The sequence below is a fragment of the Dermacentor silvarum genome, chromosome 11 (genome assembly GCF_013339745.2).
Source record: "Dermacentor silvarum isolate Dsil-2018 chromosome 11, BIME_Dsil_1.4, whole genome shotgun sequence".
Lineage (NCBI taxonomy): Eukaryota > Metazoa > Arthropoda > Arachnida > Ixodida > Ixodidae > Dermacentor > Dermacentor silvarum.
Genome location: NC_051164.1, coordinates 10,787,720 through 10,806,931, shown reverse-complemented (window position 1 = coordinate 10,806,931; position 19,212 = coordinate 10,787,720). Strand labels below are relative to the sequence as shown.

The 19,212-nt window shown below is 49.0% G+C and overlaps 1 protein-coding gene across 5 annotated transcripts in view; it reads right to left on the bottom strand.

The window, feature by feature from the left end:
- The window catches only part of LOC125941248 (uncharacterized), a 410,784-nt gene that overhangs the window by 179,439 nt on the left and 212,133 nt on the right, over positions 1 to 19,212 (bottom strand). For all 5 annotated transcript variants that reach the window (XM_049658202.1, XM_049658204.1, XM_049658205.1 and 2 more), the window contains exon 4: positions 18,156 to 18,345. In XM_049658202.1, the coding sequence (XP_049514159.1) occupies positions 18,156 to 18,345 (190 nt within the window). The remainder of the gene's footprint in view (positions 1 to 18,155; positions 18,346 to 19,212) is intronic.

The following is a 19,212-nucleotide window of genomic DNA, read 5'->3' as shown; positions in this document are numbered from 1 at the left end:
CTATGCCCCGCAACGAAATTCCCAGAGGCGGTGCCCTCAAAGAACTAAGCTCGGTGGAGATAGTCAACGCGCTGTTTTTCTCTATGTTCGCACGAGTGGGGTTTCCCGCTGAAATCCAGTAAGACCAAGGATCCGTCTTTACGAGCGCACTGACCTTGACGTTTCTGGAAATGTGCAGTATTAAAATTATTCATAACTCAGTGTACCACCCGCAGTCAAACGCGGTAGAAAAAGTCCACTCAGTCATGAAACGGCTTTTGCGAACCTTTTGTTTTGAGCACAAAGCCAATTGGGAGGTTTGCTTGCTTGCAGCAATGTTCGCGCTTTGAAATGCACCGCACCAATCAACAGATTTTTCACCTTCAGAGCTCGTCTACGGTTGCTGCCTTCGGTCCCCTCTTCGCATTGCTGGAGAAGCCTGGGAAGGCCGGGCGGACAGCCCTTCGGTTGTGGAATACGTGCTAGAGCTGTTAGACCGACTGTACACATCTCAAGAATGAGCCGGGCAGGAAATGCGCAAGGCCCAAAGTAATGCTAAGCATTACTATGACAGGAAGGCTAGAACGCGACACTTTGAAGTTGGGGAAAAGGTAATGATTCTGAAACCCTCAGTGAAAAACAAATTACAGGCTCAGTGGCAAGGACCGGTTGACATAATTAAAAATTATCTGATACAAAATACCTAATCACGGTACCGGGAAAACGAAGGACACCACGATTGTACTACAGCAACATATTTAAAGCCTACCGGCAGAGGGAGTCCATTGTGAAGATGTCGCTTCACCAACCTGAATAGATGCCTGTCGACTTTCCGGAGTTAACGTCAATAACGGGGGCCATGCAAAACATTCACGAGACTATTGTCAATATAGAGCAGGCGGATTGAATCCCGATCAAAGGGCAGAAGTGAGGGAACTCGTGTTTGAATTTAAAGACATATTTTCAGGCACACCAGGCAGGCCCACTGCGATCGTTCACGATATCGAGTTAACCTCAGTAGAACCAGTTCGTTTGAAAGCTTATCGCCTTTCACCTCGTCAACGTCGTCATATGACCATTGAAATAAACAAGATGTTAGAGCTAGGTGTAATCGAGCCAGGAGAGAGTGATTATACCTCGCCTCTTATCTTGGTTGAGGTCCCAGGAAAGGAACCGCCACCATGTATCGACTACGGTAGGCTGAACTTAATCACGGAGGAACAGACCTACCCAATACCGCATATCGAGGAAAGGCTTAAGAGTGTGAGCAGTGCTAATTTCATCTCCACGCTCGATTTAGTGAGAGGGTACTGGCAGGTTCCGTTGACCGAGAGGGAAAGCAGGCTTGCGGCGTTTATTTCCCCGATGGGAACCTTTCGGCCGAATGTCCTGAGCTTTGTTTTAAAGAATGCTCCCTATTGTTTCTCTAGCCTTATGGATCAAGTGCTACGAGGAAATGAGGACTTTGCACTTCCGTATCTCGACGACATAGCAATCTTTTCTTTATCATGGGCGGACCATCTGAAACACTCTCGAACGGTGTCGTGTCGTCCACGAGAGGCCAACTTAACTGTCAAGGCTCCCAAATGCCAATTGGGGCGCGCGGAGGTAGCTTATCTAGGTAATGTAATAGGTCAAGGCCATCGCCGGCCTTCAGAGGTTAAACTGGCCACAATAAACAACTTCCTGCAACCACGCACAAAGCGGGACATCAGGTCATTCCTTGGTTTGGTAGGTTATTACCAAAGATATGTCCCGCGTTATTCCGAGATTGCGAGTTATTTAACAGATGCTCTAAGAAAAAAAAATCTCGCAGTTTCACCTGAAAGGCGAAGCATCAATTGCGATAGCAAAATTGTAGAGAGCTATACGGAGTAATGATATTAGCTTTATCAGCTATATAAACTTGGACATGCAGCAGCACCGGCAACACGCAGAACTGTTGTCGGCGTCTTGCCCGCGTTCGCTCAAAATGCGTGCGGCGTTGGTGACTGTTGCCGGAGCCTCTGATATAAATAGGTACTTAGTGCCGCAGCTAAACGTCGCCTCCCTTCCCTCCCCCTCCCCCACGGCCTCTCGCGCGTCGGAAGAAGGCGCGTTTGCTCTACATATATGGTGATTGTAAAGGAGGAGACGCCTACTTCTGCAGCCCTTAAGCGAGCACGGCGCAGAACGCGCGTTTGCTTTCCGACGTGCGTTCGCTCCCCGTGAAAGCGCGCGGCCCTCACGCCCTTTTACTCGCACATACAGCGTCCGGAGCGGGGCGACGATTTCATTGCCGTTGACGTCATACGGAACCTCACGGCGACGGCGACGACGACGGTGACGACGACGGCAGATATCCGCTTTGGAGTGTCCATCTAATTGCTATCGCAATAAACTTTCAGTTCATGAGGAAGCATACAGTGCATCAGAAAAAGAGTGCGCCTGCGTGGTTTGGGCGGCGAAGATGCTAGCTTGCTATATCACTGGTTCAATGTTCACCATAGAGACTGACCACTGTTCCCTCACGTGGTCGCAGTCCATGTGTACAAAAAACGGCCGTCTATTGTGCTGCAGCTTGGTTCTTCAACAGTACAGTTTCGATATTCACTATGAGAAGGGTAAACTTAACGGCAATGCCGACGGCCTGAGTCGTTGTCCCTAGAGTAGCGAAAGCCTCATGCTCACTCTGGTTTCCGATGTCATTTTTACGTTGGTGTTTTTTTCGTACGTTTTTTTATTATCGCGAAGTTGTAGTTCATTGTTAGCTGATTTGGTAATAACGTCCTCAAGCGTTTAGGCAATGGTTGTTTTTAGTGCTTAGGGGGGGGGGGGGGGGGAGGAGGACGCGCGAACGGTATGGGTTTTGCTTTTTGCTTTTCGTTAGCGGTTTTGCTTTTCTTTTTTTGTAAAGCCTGGTGTGTCTTGGGGAAGGGTGGCCTTGTGCTCGCTTGCATGCTTTGTGGTTGTGGGTCCGGCACTCCTCTGGAGCAATTGCTTGCCCAAACAGGAGAACAAAATTTGCGAGACCGGTTTGCAAGTCCAGTTTCACCGGACCGGACCAGGGAGAATAGGCATAGAAGAGCGCCACGAGGACTGATGAACGACTCCAGGGCATCTACAAGCTACGAACCAAGGGTTCGTCACTACGGAGGGAAATTGTGCTGCTGAAACGTCGATCCCTCGCCCAGTGTCTGCTGGCCCCTACGCGTCGGGATCTTCCTCCCCTGCAGAAGAGGCTGTTACGATTAGCGGGGTAACACCCCATGCAAAAAGGATGATCGAAAGACCATGCCTAATCGAAACGGAGGATGGGTCCCTAATTTGCTATGGGTATCTCGAGTGATTGCCGGTTTGCGGGCGCCCCGAAGTGATTACGGGCCCCTTTGTGTCTGTGCGTGACAGGAGGGAGGGCCTCCTCCCGCGAGCTGTGCGACTCAAGGGGAGACTCCTTTCCGCGAACCAAACGGGACCCACGGGCTGCCGCTAGCGGAGGCAAGAACGTGCAACGTCGCCTAGGAGAGAGGGAGCAGCCGTCAATCACCGATTGGACTCAGTACATGTCACGTGACGTTGACGTGAGCAAAATCCCTCCTACGATTTTGGCGGGTCTATTTAGGCGGCCCCGCAATTTTTTTATTATTATTCTCTTCTTTAATGTTTTTCACCAACCATGGAATAAACAGTGCAAGTTTCGCACTAGAAATCGTCTCACCCTTGCCTGGTCGCCACGATCTACCGGATGCCTACAGCCTGCCGATAACGCGACGCTACCGAGTAACGCCGGTCGAGGTGCGAGTAACCGGCGTCGCAACACTTCATATTCAGCAACCTCCTCTGTGTGCTAGGCAGTTGCATATAGTTTCTTGGGCTGATTGCTCACCCCCATATTGCACGGTATGGGCCTGTTGTGTTTCAAATTCAGGTGCTCCTGACGAATTGTGTTTCTGAAGGGAGGGTAAGCCGTTTTTGGAGCTCAAATGCTGACTGGCATAGTATCTTGCGACCACGTTCCGAGCTCTTCAGGCAAGAATTTGTGCCTCAGGCTACATCTCTACGCTTTCTAGGTGCTTGTTAGTCTGCCCTTTCTCGTAGGGGTCTTCAAACATGGTAAAGTTGAAAAGACCTGTCAGTAACCATGTGCCTGTGTTCGATAAGTTGTCTTTTTTGTGCGCGGCTGGTAATTTATACCGTACAATACCTTGGACACGAGTACGCTAGCCGGTAACTGTCGAAGGCGGAAGCAAATTATTCCACAACAGAAAAGGATTGCCTCGATCGCCATCATCTGGACTACATCAAAGTTTCGCCCCTACCTCTATGGCAGGCCTTTCAAAGTTGTAAGCAACCACCACGCCTTGTGTTGGCTAGCTAACTTAAAGAATCCACGAGGTCGCCTCGCGCGATGGAGTCTGAGGCTTCAAGCATTCGGCATTGCTGTCGTTTACAAGTCCGGGCGAAAGCACTCTGACGCCGACTGCTTGTATCGCGCCCCCGTCGAACCCCAGCCACAGGACGACCAGAATGACGACACTTTCTTGGGACCCATCAGTGCCGACGAATTCGCCGAACAACAACGAGCTGACCCGGAAATAAGGAGCCTTGTAGACTACCCGGAAGGCAAGATCGCCGTTGTCCCGAAGGTGTTCAGGCGAGGATTGTAGTCGTTTTTCTTGCAAAACGAAATTCTCCTCAAGAAGAACTTCTCTCCACTCCGTGCCAATTACGTCCTCGTGGTACCTTCAGCATTGCGCCCAGAGGTTCTGCAGGCTCTCCATGACGACCCAATGGCTGTACACCTCGGTTTTTCCCGCACGTTCGTGAGGATACAAGAAAAATACTACTGGCCTCGCCTCACTGCCAACGTCGTCCATTACGTAAAGACATGTCGAGACTGTCAGCGACTGCAAAACACCGCCGACAAGGCCAGCCGGACTTCTACAGCCGATCGAATCACTTCGCCGACCGTTCCAGCAGATCGGGATGGACTTACTGGGGCATTTCCCGTCGTTGACGTCCGGGAATAAATGGATCGTCGTAGCTACGGACTACCTCCTCCGCTACACCGAAATAAAAGCCTTGCCCAAAGGCAGTGCCGCCGAGGTAGCCAGATTATTCGTTGAGAACATTCTCCTGCGTCACCGTGCCCCAGAAATCCTCATCACCGTCAGAGGAACGGCTTTTACGGCAGACCTAACTCAAGCCATCCTGCGATACAGCCATACAAGCCATCGCCGGACCACCGCCTACCACCCGCAGGCGAATGGCCTCACCGAGTGCCTAAATAAGACCATCGCCGACATGATGGCCATGTAAGTCCACGTCAAACAGAATACGTGGGATACCATCCTTCCGTACGTGACCTTCGCATACAACACGACCGTGCAAGAAACAACGCACATGGCACCGTTCCACCTGGTCTACAGAAGGAGCCCGACAACGACGCTTGACGCCATCGGTACCGGACGTCACCGATGAAGACAATCTTGACGTTGCCACCTACCTGCCGCGCGCCTAAGAAGGTCGACAGCTCGCCCCCCTGTGCATCAAGAACCAGCCTCAATCTTCTGCGACGCTACGTCGAGTACCAGCACGGCGACCATGTTTGGCTCTGGACTCCGATACGCCAACGAGGACTTAGCGACAAACTCTTACGTCGCTATTTCGGACCCTATAAGATCCTCCGACATATTGGCGTACTGGACTATGAGGTCGTGCCAGACGGCATTTCGAAATCACAGCGGCGCTGCGCGCGACCTGAAGTCATCCACGTGGTGCGTCTTAGGCCTTTCTACGCGCGCTGACGAACTTAGGTACTTTGTTGCTTTGTTCTTTTTTTCTCTTTATTACGGGTGGTCTTGTTTTCAATTTCGTGTTTGTTTGTAGCATCGGGAGGATGCTTTTTAAGGGGAGGGTATTGACAGGTGTACATGTTGATCTTTCATCGGTGACCACTTTTCACCGACTAACAAGTGTTAAACGTAATCGCTAGGCACAGGACGCGCCTGCATGTATCGGAAGTTTCTCGAACGTTATCGATGCTTCTATCCGTTGTCTGTTGTCACCGACGCTGACGTCATCTGATTGTATGAGCTACGCGAATTGTCTCGTACTTTCTGGAAGACACGCGGGCACCAGGGATTACTCTGCAACCTTCGATGAATAATGTGTAACAGCCGGCGCGTTTCGCCGCTGATCAGTTTTTCGACGATCGCCGACTATGTTCGCCACTATCGTTGTGCTTTCAGTACAACTTACTTTTGTGGGCACAGGTTCGCCCAATCAAAAGTCTGTTTCGTCATTCACAGTTTTGCGACTGTTTTCTTCATGGTCACTTCTACGTGACAATATTATAGAGGTGTATAGAAGGAAACCTTCTATGCTTGTTTTAATATCAAGTGTTGTCTTTCTCAGCAAACAGACATACCCAACTGTCAGGATTAGGTATGCCGGTCCAAAGGCCAATATTCAACGTAAATTGTTACTGAAATGTCGTAAGGCACAAAGAATGTTTCAGATAAGGTGCAGCAAGGGTTTAAATGTTTTTTGTTTTTTTTTGTTTTTACAATTAAAAAAATCACTTTGCTCTGCGGCTTGACCATGCGTGTCATTACCTGTTGCGTGTCGCAATCTCAAAACTGGATGGATCGAGAAATCGTGTCCGCAGCGTGCAAGAAATAATCGAATAATTTATTCGCTTATTAGTATATATAACCGCCGTGGTTGCTTAGTGGGTATGGTGTTGGGTGCTAAGCACGAGGTCGCGGGATCGAATACGGACCACGACGGCCACATTTCGAGTGGGGCGAAATGCGATAACACCCGTGTACTTAGATCAGATACAAGCTTGGAGAGCGTTCACTTCAGACTGTCCAGATTAGAAGGCGCGAACAGCATGGTCGTAGCGTCGCATAGGGAAGCGGCGCAACACATGTAACAGCATATAATCATGGCTCGACACCCATCTAAACAAAAACACAGAATATGGCAGAGGAACTGCAGAAGTTACCAAAACAAACGAGCGCACTTACAACACTACCTGACAACTATCCCCGAACGCCCAGACGTCATCATATTGCAAGAATCGAACGGCCCCGCCAAACTCACGGGGTACAGTCTATAACAGGCAAGGCGGAGAAACCAAACGTCACCACGCTGGTCAAGCGAGCGCACACAGCTATTGAACACGACACCAAAGTCAGATACATGAAAACGTCCTCGTAGAACTAATTCCACCATGCAAGACGCGCAACAGCATCTTCGTACTCAACGTCTACATCAGTCCCAGATGCCGCCAGCACCGCTTCCATGTTCTCTTCACACGGGCAATCGACATCGCCCAAGGGCAACAGCTGTTCAATGGGGGGGGGGGGGGGGGGTCTTTAACGCGGTGCACACGGCGTGGGGTTACAAGCAGGATCAGCCCAAAGGCACGCATCAGCCCAATACGTCTGACTCGAGCTCGTCACCGACCCCGCGGCACCAAAAAGGCAGGGCAAGAGTGTCAGCACCTACACGACGCCGGACCTTACTTTTACGTGCAACACACGCAAAGTCACTTGGCCAAACACTATGTAAGACTTGGGAAGCGATCACTACATCATTTCCATAGCAGCAAAAGACGGCCCGCAAGAACACAACGCCGGTCGCCAAATGAAGATCACCTAGTGGAATCAACTACGCAAACATTGTGACAAGCAACACGTGGCAGACATCAAAGACATAGACCAATGCACCGACCAACTGCGGCGGGACATCGAGCGCGTGACGCAAACGATCCCGTCGAAAGCTGGGCTCGATACAATAGACTCCCGGTTACTGCACATGTGTGAAGCCAAAACCCACCTGCACCACCGATGGAAACAACACAGACACAATAGGAGACTGCGTAGACGGATAGCGCAGCTCAACAAAGAAATAGAAAAGCACGTGCTTACACTGCAACAACAACAAAGGGAAGAGAAATGCGCGGAGATGGACGGTCAACTCACCACGCGTGGCACGTGGCAGATGCTGTGGTATCTGATAGATCCCGCCAACACTAAGACCACACACATGCAAGGCATATAGAAAATCATACACGCTTACGGGGGAACGGAACAACAATTCTTACGGGATGCGGAACTCCTTTACATATTCCAAACGCCACCGCTAATACATCCGGACTTCACGGGAGAAAGCAACGCCACCCTGGACGCGGAATTCGCCGTTGCCGAAATCCAGGCGGCCCTCGTCAAACTCAACACCAAGTCGGCCCCTGGCGCCGATCGAATATCCTATAGGGCACTACGCAATCTCGATTACGGATCAATTGAGAAACTCACAAAATACATTAACGAGTGTTGGGCGCACGACAAGCTACCCCAGCAATGGAAAGAAGCAATGTTCATACTGATACCAAAACCCGGCAAGGAATTGCAGCTGGAGAACCTGCGCCCCATGTCCCTCACGTCTTGCGTGGGCAAGTTGATGGAGCACGCGTTTCTCAATAGACTCACGGATTACCTCGAGGACAACGAAATATTTTCACACACCAAGATTGGGTTCAGAAGACACCTCTCCAAGCAAGACGCCCTTCTGCAACTAAAACATGAACTCATTGACAATCCGGGGCACTCGACGAGAGCCATCCTCGGGTTGGACTTGAAGAAGGCCTTCGATAGCGTTCGCCACGAGGCCATATTACGACAAATAGACAAGCTAAATCTCGGACTGCGAACGTACAACCATGTCCGAGACTTCCTCACGGGAAGAACAGCTCGCATGCGAGTGGGACAACTAGACTCAGATCACATCAACATAGGGAGATCGGGCACCCCGCAGGGCTTGGTCATCTCGCCGATGCTCTTCAACCTCATCCTGCTGGGGTTACCCGACCGATTGCTGAAAATCGAAGGACTGCACCACACGCTATACGCGGATGATATTACGATCTGGACGACAACGGGCAGCGACGGAGCGATCGAGCAACGTTTACAGCAGGCCATCCAGTGCGTGGAAAACTACCTGGTGGGCGCGGCACTCGCCTGCTCAGCCGAAAAATCCGAACTGGTGCTATATAGACCGGTCAGAAAGGGGCGCCCACCTAAAGGCTACACCCCCCCCCCCCCCTCGGTAAAGGAAGAGATCCAATTAACGGCATCAAACGGCCTACCCATCCCGATGCTAGACAAGATCCGGTTACTAGGAATGACTATAGAACACAACGGCGGCAATGGCGAATCACTTCGCAAGATAACGGCAAAGGTCATGAGAACGATGCAGCTCATCCGACGCATCACCAACAAACACGCGGGCATGCGCGAAGGCAACGTCATACGACTCATACAAGCCTTCGTTATTTCTCAAATAACGTACACGGCAGCGTTTCACAACTGGACGGTTGCGGAAAGAAACAAGCTCAACGCCCTCATATGCAAGGCGTACAAATGTGCGTTGGGACTTGCGCCCGGAGTGAGCACCACCAAGCTCCTAGGACTAGGCTTGCACAACAAGCTCGAGGAACGCGAGGAGGCACAACAAGTGTCCCAACTCAACCGCCCATCGAAGACCCGCCCTAGCAGGCACGTGCTTGAAAATCTCGGAATCACATACCACACGCAGCACGGCATCAAAGTGGCAATTCTAAGAACCATATGTGCCCCCATTGCTTCCCAACATGCACCCCCAAAACCACACGGGGAGATGTAAAGCCAGGGCACAGCACATGAACCAAAGTTACTCCAACGACAAGGAGGCAGTCTTCACCGATGCAGCCCTTATCGAGACAGGAAGAGTTTCGTGGCGGCAGTTACTAGCCACCGAGGTAACCACCTCACGAGCGTCACCATGAACACGGCATATGCCGAAGCGGCAGAGGAAGCGGCCATAGCACTGGCCCTCCCACAAACCAAGGCTACATACGTGATCTGCGATTCGCAAACGGCAATTCGCAATTTTGCAAATGGGCGCATGTCGCAAGAGGCGTATCACGTACTCAAGCGACATCCCATACACCAGGGAGAGACCGACGTCGATAACCGAAGGCACTTGCTATAGATCCCGGCACACACTGGACTGAGCTCCCCCAACGAAGCGGCTCACCGCGTTGCTCGAGGCCTCACTCACCGAGCATCATCGGAGGAAGAGCCCCCGCGAGGTACTGCAAACGTCTGGGCGTGCGAGGAACGTTTGACCAGGTTCCACGACATCACGACACACTACCAGTTACAGAGACGCGTATACCCATTCCCTCCCGCTAGGTTAGACAGGGCGCAAGCAGTACACTACAGGTAATTACAAACTGATTCTTAGATAAACCCCAGACTCATGCACACCATATATCCAGACATGTACACTACAAACAGATGCACATCCTGTGGCGAGGTTGCCACACTTAATCACACGTTATGGGAATGTCAGGACATCAGAAACAATTCGGGCAGTGCCGACACCTCCGTCTCTTCCACCGCCAGCCTCCGGTCGCACTGCTCAGCTGGAACCTGACAGTACAACTCGTCCAGCGAGCAGAGGAAGCCGCTTCGAGACAAGGTCTCTGAACCGCGGCGGGTGCCCAGACCCACTAAAATGACGCCGGACTCAAATCTGATTGATTTGATAATGAAGTACGTTCTTCTTCTTCTAGATTTTGGTGCACGATAAAGAACCCTAGATGGTCGAAATGATTCCGGAGTCTTCCACCATGGCGTGCCTCATAATCAAATCGTGGTTTTGGCACGTAAAACTCGATAATTTAATTTATATTTAAATTAGTCTGTATTTTGTCACCCAAGACAGCATTACCATAAGAAACAGTAATATTTAAAATGTTTATTGCACGGAACACAAATATACTGCTCGCTTTTTTACATGTATGCTTACGGTATATTTCCTTTAACAGCTAAGCTGTTCAACCTGGGCGTTTGCCGCCAGGTGTAACGCCGTAATGTGGGCCGATCCAGGAGGAAGTGCAGAAAGGGTCCAAGCGGAACGGCACATACCCTGCGATCTAGCGAAGCTACTTAAGCAAGAGGATGGTCCGTCGAGTGTGCGCCTCAAAACCTCCGCCTGGCGATGACGTCACCATGCGTCGTCTAGGAACAGCAGTAGGGTTTTCACTTGGGCTTGTTGGTATTCCATAAGACCGTGTATCATTGCGCGCAAAATGACATGGACAAATGAGGGAACACGTATAACACACACGAAGCGCAACACATCATTGTGCTTCGTGTGTGTTATACATGTTCCCTCTTTTGTCCATGTCATTTTGCGCGCAATGATACACGGTCTAGGAACACTTCACCTCAGTGCCAAGCCTCGCCACAGCGCCGAGCCTCGACCGCGCCGAGCCTCATCACAGCTGCGTGAACCGTCGCGTCATCGCACGCGCCACATCACTTCGCCTTAGCTTTGTCAAGCCATGACGTGACCGCGCCGTGCGGAGTGGTTGCCGGAGCTGCGCAGAGGTGGAGCAAAGCCGTGACGTCATTACGCCGGCCCACGGGACACATAGCTCCCCGTCGCCGCCACGGCGACACAATAGCTCCGCCTAAATTCCCTTGATAATTCTAAAGTACCGCCACTCTTTGTACTCTGCCGCCGGCGCGCGACCCCCTCGCCTCCTCCTCGCTCCTCGCGAGTCCCCTCCTCGGCAGATGGTCTTGCGCCTGTTTTCCTGCACGATGATTGCCCTTCCTGCCGTTGCCCTTGGAAACGAGCGGCGCTTGCGTTTTGCTTGTGTTTTGCTTTATCGTTCGCGCCATTTTGCGCGTGAGCTCGGTTGGCTCGGCGTATAGAAAACGTCGCACGCTAACTTGACACGCTGTTTCGTGCACTGCCTGCTAGCGCTATGCCGTGCTGCTGCGCATATAATTGCAGCAAGAAGCGCGATGATGGTTATGCAGTTTTTATGATACCGCAAGGAAAGCGTGATGGCTTGCGCAAGAAGCAGTGGCTGCACAACATTGGCCGAAAGAACTTTGATCCGACAAGGAACAGTATTGTTTGCGAGGTAAGGCCCCTTTTTTATTGCTCGTATCAAAGCATCCCCTAATACTCCACTTTTTCAATTCTTCAGGCCTGCTCATTGGCGTTTGTGTTGCGGCAATATGTACGTTGCATAAAAATGGGGTTCTCCTCAGAATGCTGCATATTCTGCTGGGCCTCCATCACCTCGCACATCGTCAACTGTTGTTCAATCGGAAATGCAGCATTATGGATTCTGGTTTCCACCGAACAAATATACCCGAAGATACAGCCTCTCGATCGCACTTCTCGTGATTGTTAGGATCCGTTACCTGTTTTACTGAAAATCGGAATAGCAGCTTGTAGAGGAGCTATTTACAGCTTCGATGTGTATGTCAGTCACTTAAGTACAATTAATGCAGGGCCTGAAAAAAATTAGTGGGAAGTATACCCGTGGTATTGCAGGTAATGAGCGCCAGCTAGTCCACATTTTAAGGCGAGACCCTTGGTTGGATATGTTTTAAGGTGAGCGTTTGAGGTACAGAAAGTAACGTGACCTAATGAAGGCCAGAAGCGAGCCAAATCATGTCCAGCCGTGTATAATAGATTATTAATGATTAGCAAAGTAAATTCATGACTGATTAATTTTTTTCAATTCAATTCAATTCATTTTTATTGATAAGTAAATTAGTACATAGACTAGTATACAGTAATGATTGGATTAAGGTGGTTTAAGGTCGATTAATGTGTATTAAGGTTAAATAAGGAGGGCTAGGGTTGATTAAGGAGGATTAAGTTGGATTAGGGTGGATCAACATGTAATAAGGAGGATTAGGGTGGATTAACGTCGATCAACGTGCATGAAGGAGGATTAAGATGGATTAAGGTTGCTTAAAGTCTATTAGGAAGGATTAGGGTGGATTAAGGTCGAATAAGCTGGATTAAGGAGGATTAAGATTGATTAAGGTGGATTAGGGTGCGTTGAGGTGGATTAAGGTCTATTAAGGCGTATTAAGGAAGATTAGAGTGGATTAAGGTCGAATAAGGTGCGTGAAGGTGGATTAGTGTGGATTGAGGTGAATTACAGTAGAATTACAGGCGATAGCTAAGGACACCTGGTAATCTTTGTCAGTTCTTGAATTTGCTTTGAACTGGGCTGCCAGGCACGCGTGAGTGGGTGACGATTATTATTTGGTTTTCTCGCGGGTACAGGCAATGTGCAGGACGCGATCGCGCACCCTTGCTTTTGACTTCTAGGTGGAGGCGGGGAATTTTCGCTTTAATTGCGAATGCGTTACAATCACCTTTCTTCGGTTTTGTTCTGTGGGTAAACCTTTTCCATCCATGTAACACGAGCCGATGTCATTGCATCAATGCGTTTTGATTACGAAGGTTGAACAATAAATAATGATTATGGTTATTATGTAGCAATGCAGGGAATATTATGTAGGAAATAATATTTAGCACTGTAGCGTATTAGCCACTTGTACTTGTATAAAGGACGTTTTATTCATCCTGCCTGAGTGATTACCTCTTCGATAAATGTTCTAGCTACATTCCACTGAATACCAATTTGAGCCGCGCATATTACAAGAACTTGAAAAAAAAAAGCTGAAGCCCAACGCAGTTTCAACAATTTTCTCCCACCGACTTGTCGTGAAGCACAAGTAGCCCCCTCGACAGCGGCATGATCCTCGAACTAACAGTATTACGTGATTGCTGCTGCTTGCTCCTTGTCCCGCCTATAATAATTTCAGCAATAATGATCTCGGTCGCTTAACGGCGCAGCCAACGACACTATGATCCTTTATGCAGAGCCTGTCGCGACCGCATGCTTCCCCGCAATCTACAATGTGTCGGCAATAGGGCCCCCGCGAATCAAAATCACAATTTTACCTATCCTATACTACATAATTAAACGGTATGTCGGTGTGAACTATCAAAATACCTCATCCAGAGGCGTTTCTTTTGCTTAATAATATAGAATGCATTCTGCCATAGGTATACCGAGTATTTTTTAAGCTTCATTGACACCAACGCCTAAAGAATAATCTGTAAATACCTTCCTTAGCTTTTGTTATTGTGGGCGATGAGTGGTTGCCGGCACCGCTTCATCGCACTGAAATTGTGCAACCGTCCTATTCAATGCAGAAACCACAGCTCGAAAGCTACTTTGGCATTGAAACAAACACATGGACGGACGATGCACTGGCCAGTAATTCATTATAAGAAGGCACGCTGAATATAATCCCTGCGATCCACATGCACGCACATGCAAGAAAAAACTGCCAAACACATAGCGATTTGCCACAAGCAATACTAGACCAGATGCACAAAGTAAAGCAGTATCATGTGGCAGAAAAAAATAACTGGAGTATAGAACTCTCCTCAAATCTCCTTTTACATCAGTGTGTGTCATTCATACGGCTTTATGATGAAATCAACCTCCTCATAAACGTTGCCTTCAGCATTCTTCATGCTATTATCACCATTCTTCAAAATTTTCAACGCCACTGGGGAGCGCAACTAGCCCAAGATCATGCGCCTCCATCGAATTCTGCGGCCCGTCCGCGGGAGCCCAGGCGCAATAGCGTGCCGTGCGCAGCGCGCGCTGCCGGCCGGCGAGGAGAATCGAGGAGGAAAGCGCGGCGGGGAGGAGAGTGTCGCTATTTTCAAATTGTCAAGGGGCTTTAGCCCCGCCGTCTCCGAGCCGAGCACATCGCCGCGAAGATGGGGCAGCCGAAGAAGAGCGTCACCCTCGATGAAGCGCGGAGCGAAAGCCGCCGCGCTGCCACTCGAGAGTGATTGAGACGACTTCGGGCCGATGCCGAGTATCGCGCCGCCGAAGCGACGGCGAAACGTCGGTGATTCGCAGAACATGCGGAGGTACGAGCCCGCGAAACCGAGCAAAAGCGTTTGAGCGTCCAGATACTTTAATGACCGTGTGTTTGTTGCTCCTTGTAGAGCACTGCACGGGCTCGGGCTTACCCGAAAGCCCGGGCCGGGCCGGGTAGAGGAGTGTTTTCACGGGCTCGGGCCGGGCTCGGGCACGGCGTGTGCTTTTTGACCCGGGCCCGGGCCGGGCTCGGGCTTTCTGCGAGTTATTCTCGGGCTTCTCAACTCTGAAAAACATGTATTTTTCGGTCTCGGGCCGGGTTCGGGCCGGTTTCGTGTCGGGCTCGGGCCGGGCTCGGGCTTAAGGTAAAGGGGTGGCGGGCCGGGCGGGTAACGTAGATTATTTCCGGGCCCTGGCCGGGCCCGGGTCTCGCCATAAAAGTTTTGATCGGGCTCGGGCGGGCCGCCCAATGTGAAAACGGGCCCGGGCCGGGCCCGGGCCGCAAAAATCGGCCCGTGCAGTGCTCTAGCTCCTTGGGCTGTCGATGATTCCGGGGTGATTTTGCGCAAAACGTGGCCGCGTCTCGAAGCATAACTTCGCAATAACTTGGCCCAATCGTAACCTAGGTGCGGTCGCCAGCTTCGCTGTTTGCGCCGTCTTCGCACGACTAGTGTGAAGCTGCCCCTAATCTTTTTAATTTTAATATTGAATACTTCCCATACATTTAGCAAGGCATTTGGTAAATTGGAATACGGTTACACCGACGTAAAACAATAGTTATTCAATAAGGAAGGAAAAAGCATCGCGTAGCTAAATCATTATTCGTACAACGCAATAGTACGCAACATCAAACAAAAACAAGAAAAAGTACGCACGGGAAAGTATTCCACGAATATAATTGCACAACAGCGTAGGCGTAGAAACATGAAAATTTCCATTTTACTCGCTGAGTTACCACTAGAGACCGGATTTTAGGCAAATGCCTTTTTTGTTCCTTGCGCTCCTTTCGCCCCACTTTGATATATGAGCATGAGTTAGAGGTTAAGAAGGGCTTTTATAGTGTTTTTATAGTGGCTATAAATGCCTATTTTGGCGTTTGTGGCTAAATGCCTATTAATGCCTATTTTCAACATCGGCGCCTATATGAACACTATTTAGCCTCAAGTTTCGCTTGCGAGTGCAGTTAGAGACCGTTATTCATGTCACCGGGCAACATTGACTGCTCGGAACTCTATGGGGTTCAACCTAGTCCTTTAGTTCAACCAAATCCCGGAAAACAACTGCTAGCAGCATTGAAATGGGACGCGCCGGCCAGCATACGCCGCCGCGATGACATTGCGCGAGTGGTTGGCGAATGCGAAACCGCGGAGAGCCATCAGGGGAAAGGAGAATGAAGAGCAAAAGAAGAAAGAAAAATGTGATGTGCACGCGGCTTATGTTTTGTTTGTAATTTACTTTTTAAGTTGTTCACCGCCGTCAGGCGTTCCTTCTCAGCGTACGAGATCATTCTCAGTGACAAGAGGCACAATTTTGAATGCAGAAATATGGAGATGGTGGTAGTTTGCTATTGTTTCCACAATCTTCACAGTGATTTCTTCAAACATGTGCACTTCAAATGGGCGGAAGTGTATTTGGAAGTGTTGGGACGTCTTGCCTATACAATTCGGATAATGTCATTGTATATGAGAAAATTGCCAAGAGTTGTACCTAACAGTCCTCATGTAAGAACATGCTAATTTCTTAATAAATCGTAGTGCCTCTTGCATTTGTTATTTGTTTTTGTTGTGTCTTAATTTAATTGCGTCAGGGAGACATAAAGTACCGCTTTTTTATTTAGTATTCCCAGCCTTCAAGTATTCTTTTTCATGCCTGTTTCACGGAAAGGCCACTGACCGAGTACAGTGGCCATTGAACATGAATATGAGCAGTGTGCTTATTGAAAAAAGCCAGTTGATCGTCATTAGTCCAGCAGTTTTATGGGACAATTGCACGGCTATGTTCAACTGTTGGCGCCTTTGTGCCATCATAGACAATAACATTTCTTGTTTTCGTATCGTAGATATAGGCCGCGCACGTCTTCGCTTGAAATTATTTGCATTTATGTAAAAATTTGCTGTGCCTATATTTACGACGTTGGAGGCCTAAAATGTTGTTTTGCCTGCCTATTTTTGGCGCCTAAAACGCTCTTTTTTAATGCCTAAAGATCCGGCCTCTAGTTACCATATTGCAAAGTACATAAAAAAAGAAGGAAAAATTCGGTAGACAACAATTTAACTCTGACATAAAGAATAACCTACCAGTTCCCACACTGTGTATGGTGTGTGAACCAACACCTTATCTGCTTAGCGAAATATTTTAATAAACATAACAAAAATACAGTCTATACTTCCAAATCACTGGACAAGGGTATACAAAATTGCACGAAAAATATAGACACAAAAGGACTAACCGGCTGATGCGGCAAAATGTTCGAGGCAGAACACAAGCAGAACTTTCTGTCGGGCTAGTTGGTACATGTTACGAAAGTGCCAAACAGACCACACAAGAAGAGACACGGACTACCAAACAGGTTTACCAAGCGGGACACTGTTGAATTACCTGAGGTACCCGCATAGACCAGTGCTCACGTTCCACGATGCAGCGGCGTCTTCTAAACGCGCCATCATATAACGTTAGTAAACTTTGCTGCTGCCCGTTGTCTCATGCTGGTCTCGGTTAACATTTCGGTGTTGCAACCGCGATTCCCCGTTTCACGATTCTTTCGCGGTTGCAATTATAATAAACACAGTAGCATACGACAACGAAACAGCACGTGATTCGTAAAAGATGGTTACACATCACTTAGATAACTCCCAACGAGCGATTGTGCGCTCTTTCTTTTGTTCTTTTTTTTTTTTTTTGTTTGCTGGGGAGCATTCTGAATGGGATGGCCGGAGGATAACGTGCCAGTGTGTGCCATCTCGGACGCCATGCGCCTCCTCTCCTGTTTCAATGCGCTTGCGCAATGTGGCGGGGCGCTTCCCTGGGCTCGGAGCGGAAAACATACGAGGTGCGCTGCCTCCTCTCCTTCCAGCCGCGCGGCACCTGTGCACCCCCCCCCCCCCCCCAAGCCCCCACTGTGCGCTTCCTCTCTAGTGACGTCAGGTGCCTCCTCCCCCTCCACCTGCGTCGGGCTTCTCCTCTCTTGATTCATATCCCCTGTTTTGCCGTACACAAGCCGACAGACGAGCTTTCGTTTCATGAGTGTTCTAATGCTACCGTATCGAAACGAAATCTCGTCCTTAAATCACATAGCACCAAGGGCGCACGATTTTTAGTGCGAAATTAATTCTTATAAGTATTTTCAATGCAATTGCCATGAAGAGTACATGAAGTAAAATTCAAAGGAAGTCACAAACTCAGCATTTCTACTCACTATGAGGAATTTCGAACTTCTCAATTGAATACCAATTGAATAGACGTCTCCTGGCTTTACTGATACGCCCATTTCCCTATTATTGGTAGGGTCATAACCCGCTTGCAAAGTGCGAACAACGTTTTGACCGTCATGAATCTCAGTCTTGCAGTAGTAGCTGTTATTATATATCATGTGAATGGCTACCAATCTAGAAACGAAAAAAAAAAGACAGAGTAACATTGAAAATATATTGTAGCGCAAAACTCTTTGCAGGTACTATACAATGCATTTTTTATGTTTGATGCGGCCAGAAAGTAGGAAGAGCATGTTTAATTTTTACTTTGGTCAACTGCTGGTCAAAGGTGCAACTAATCACTTTGTATTTTCATGTATGATTTACCCTTGTAACCTATTTACCAATGTAAATAATAAATACTATTACTGATATAAGCAGAGAGCTCACCTGACCGAGATGTGTACCGTCCTCTTAGCGCTGTGCCTTATTGCACAGTTATATCTATAAAAGCGTGACATTACTGAAGCGCTACCATTAGCACTACGTGCTGCCCCATGCATCGTCTAGCTACACATTATTAAAAAGACACAACACAAATATGCATACTTTCTTTGCACAACGAGAAACCGAGAGCCTATTGATTAGTCACGAATTTGATTCCCGGCAGCGGCAGCCGCGCCTAAACTGGGACAGAACGAAAAAAATCTCGCAGGTTCACCCGCAAGGCAAAGCACTGATAGTGATATCAAATTGATAGTGATATCAAATTATTAGACAGCTCACGAAATAAGGATTCCAGTTACATCGGCCGTATCAACTTCTAAACACTTGCTGACTAACTAAATCAAAAAGCATTGTAGCACGAGCGCACATCCAAACAGGTACACATATCACTCGATAAGCGTGAACACTCACTACCAGAACAATGGCGTGAGCAAGGGCGGCAGCAAGAGCGAGCGAATTGCACTTCGTGCTGTCTCTTGCAGTTTGCGCGCACGAACTCATCACCCAGGTAGCAAACAAAGCTTTCGAAACGTCGTATTAATGGAGTCAACGTCT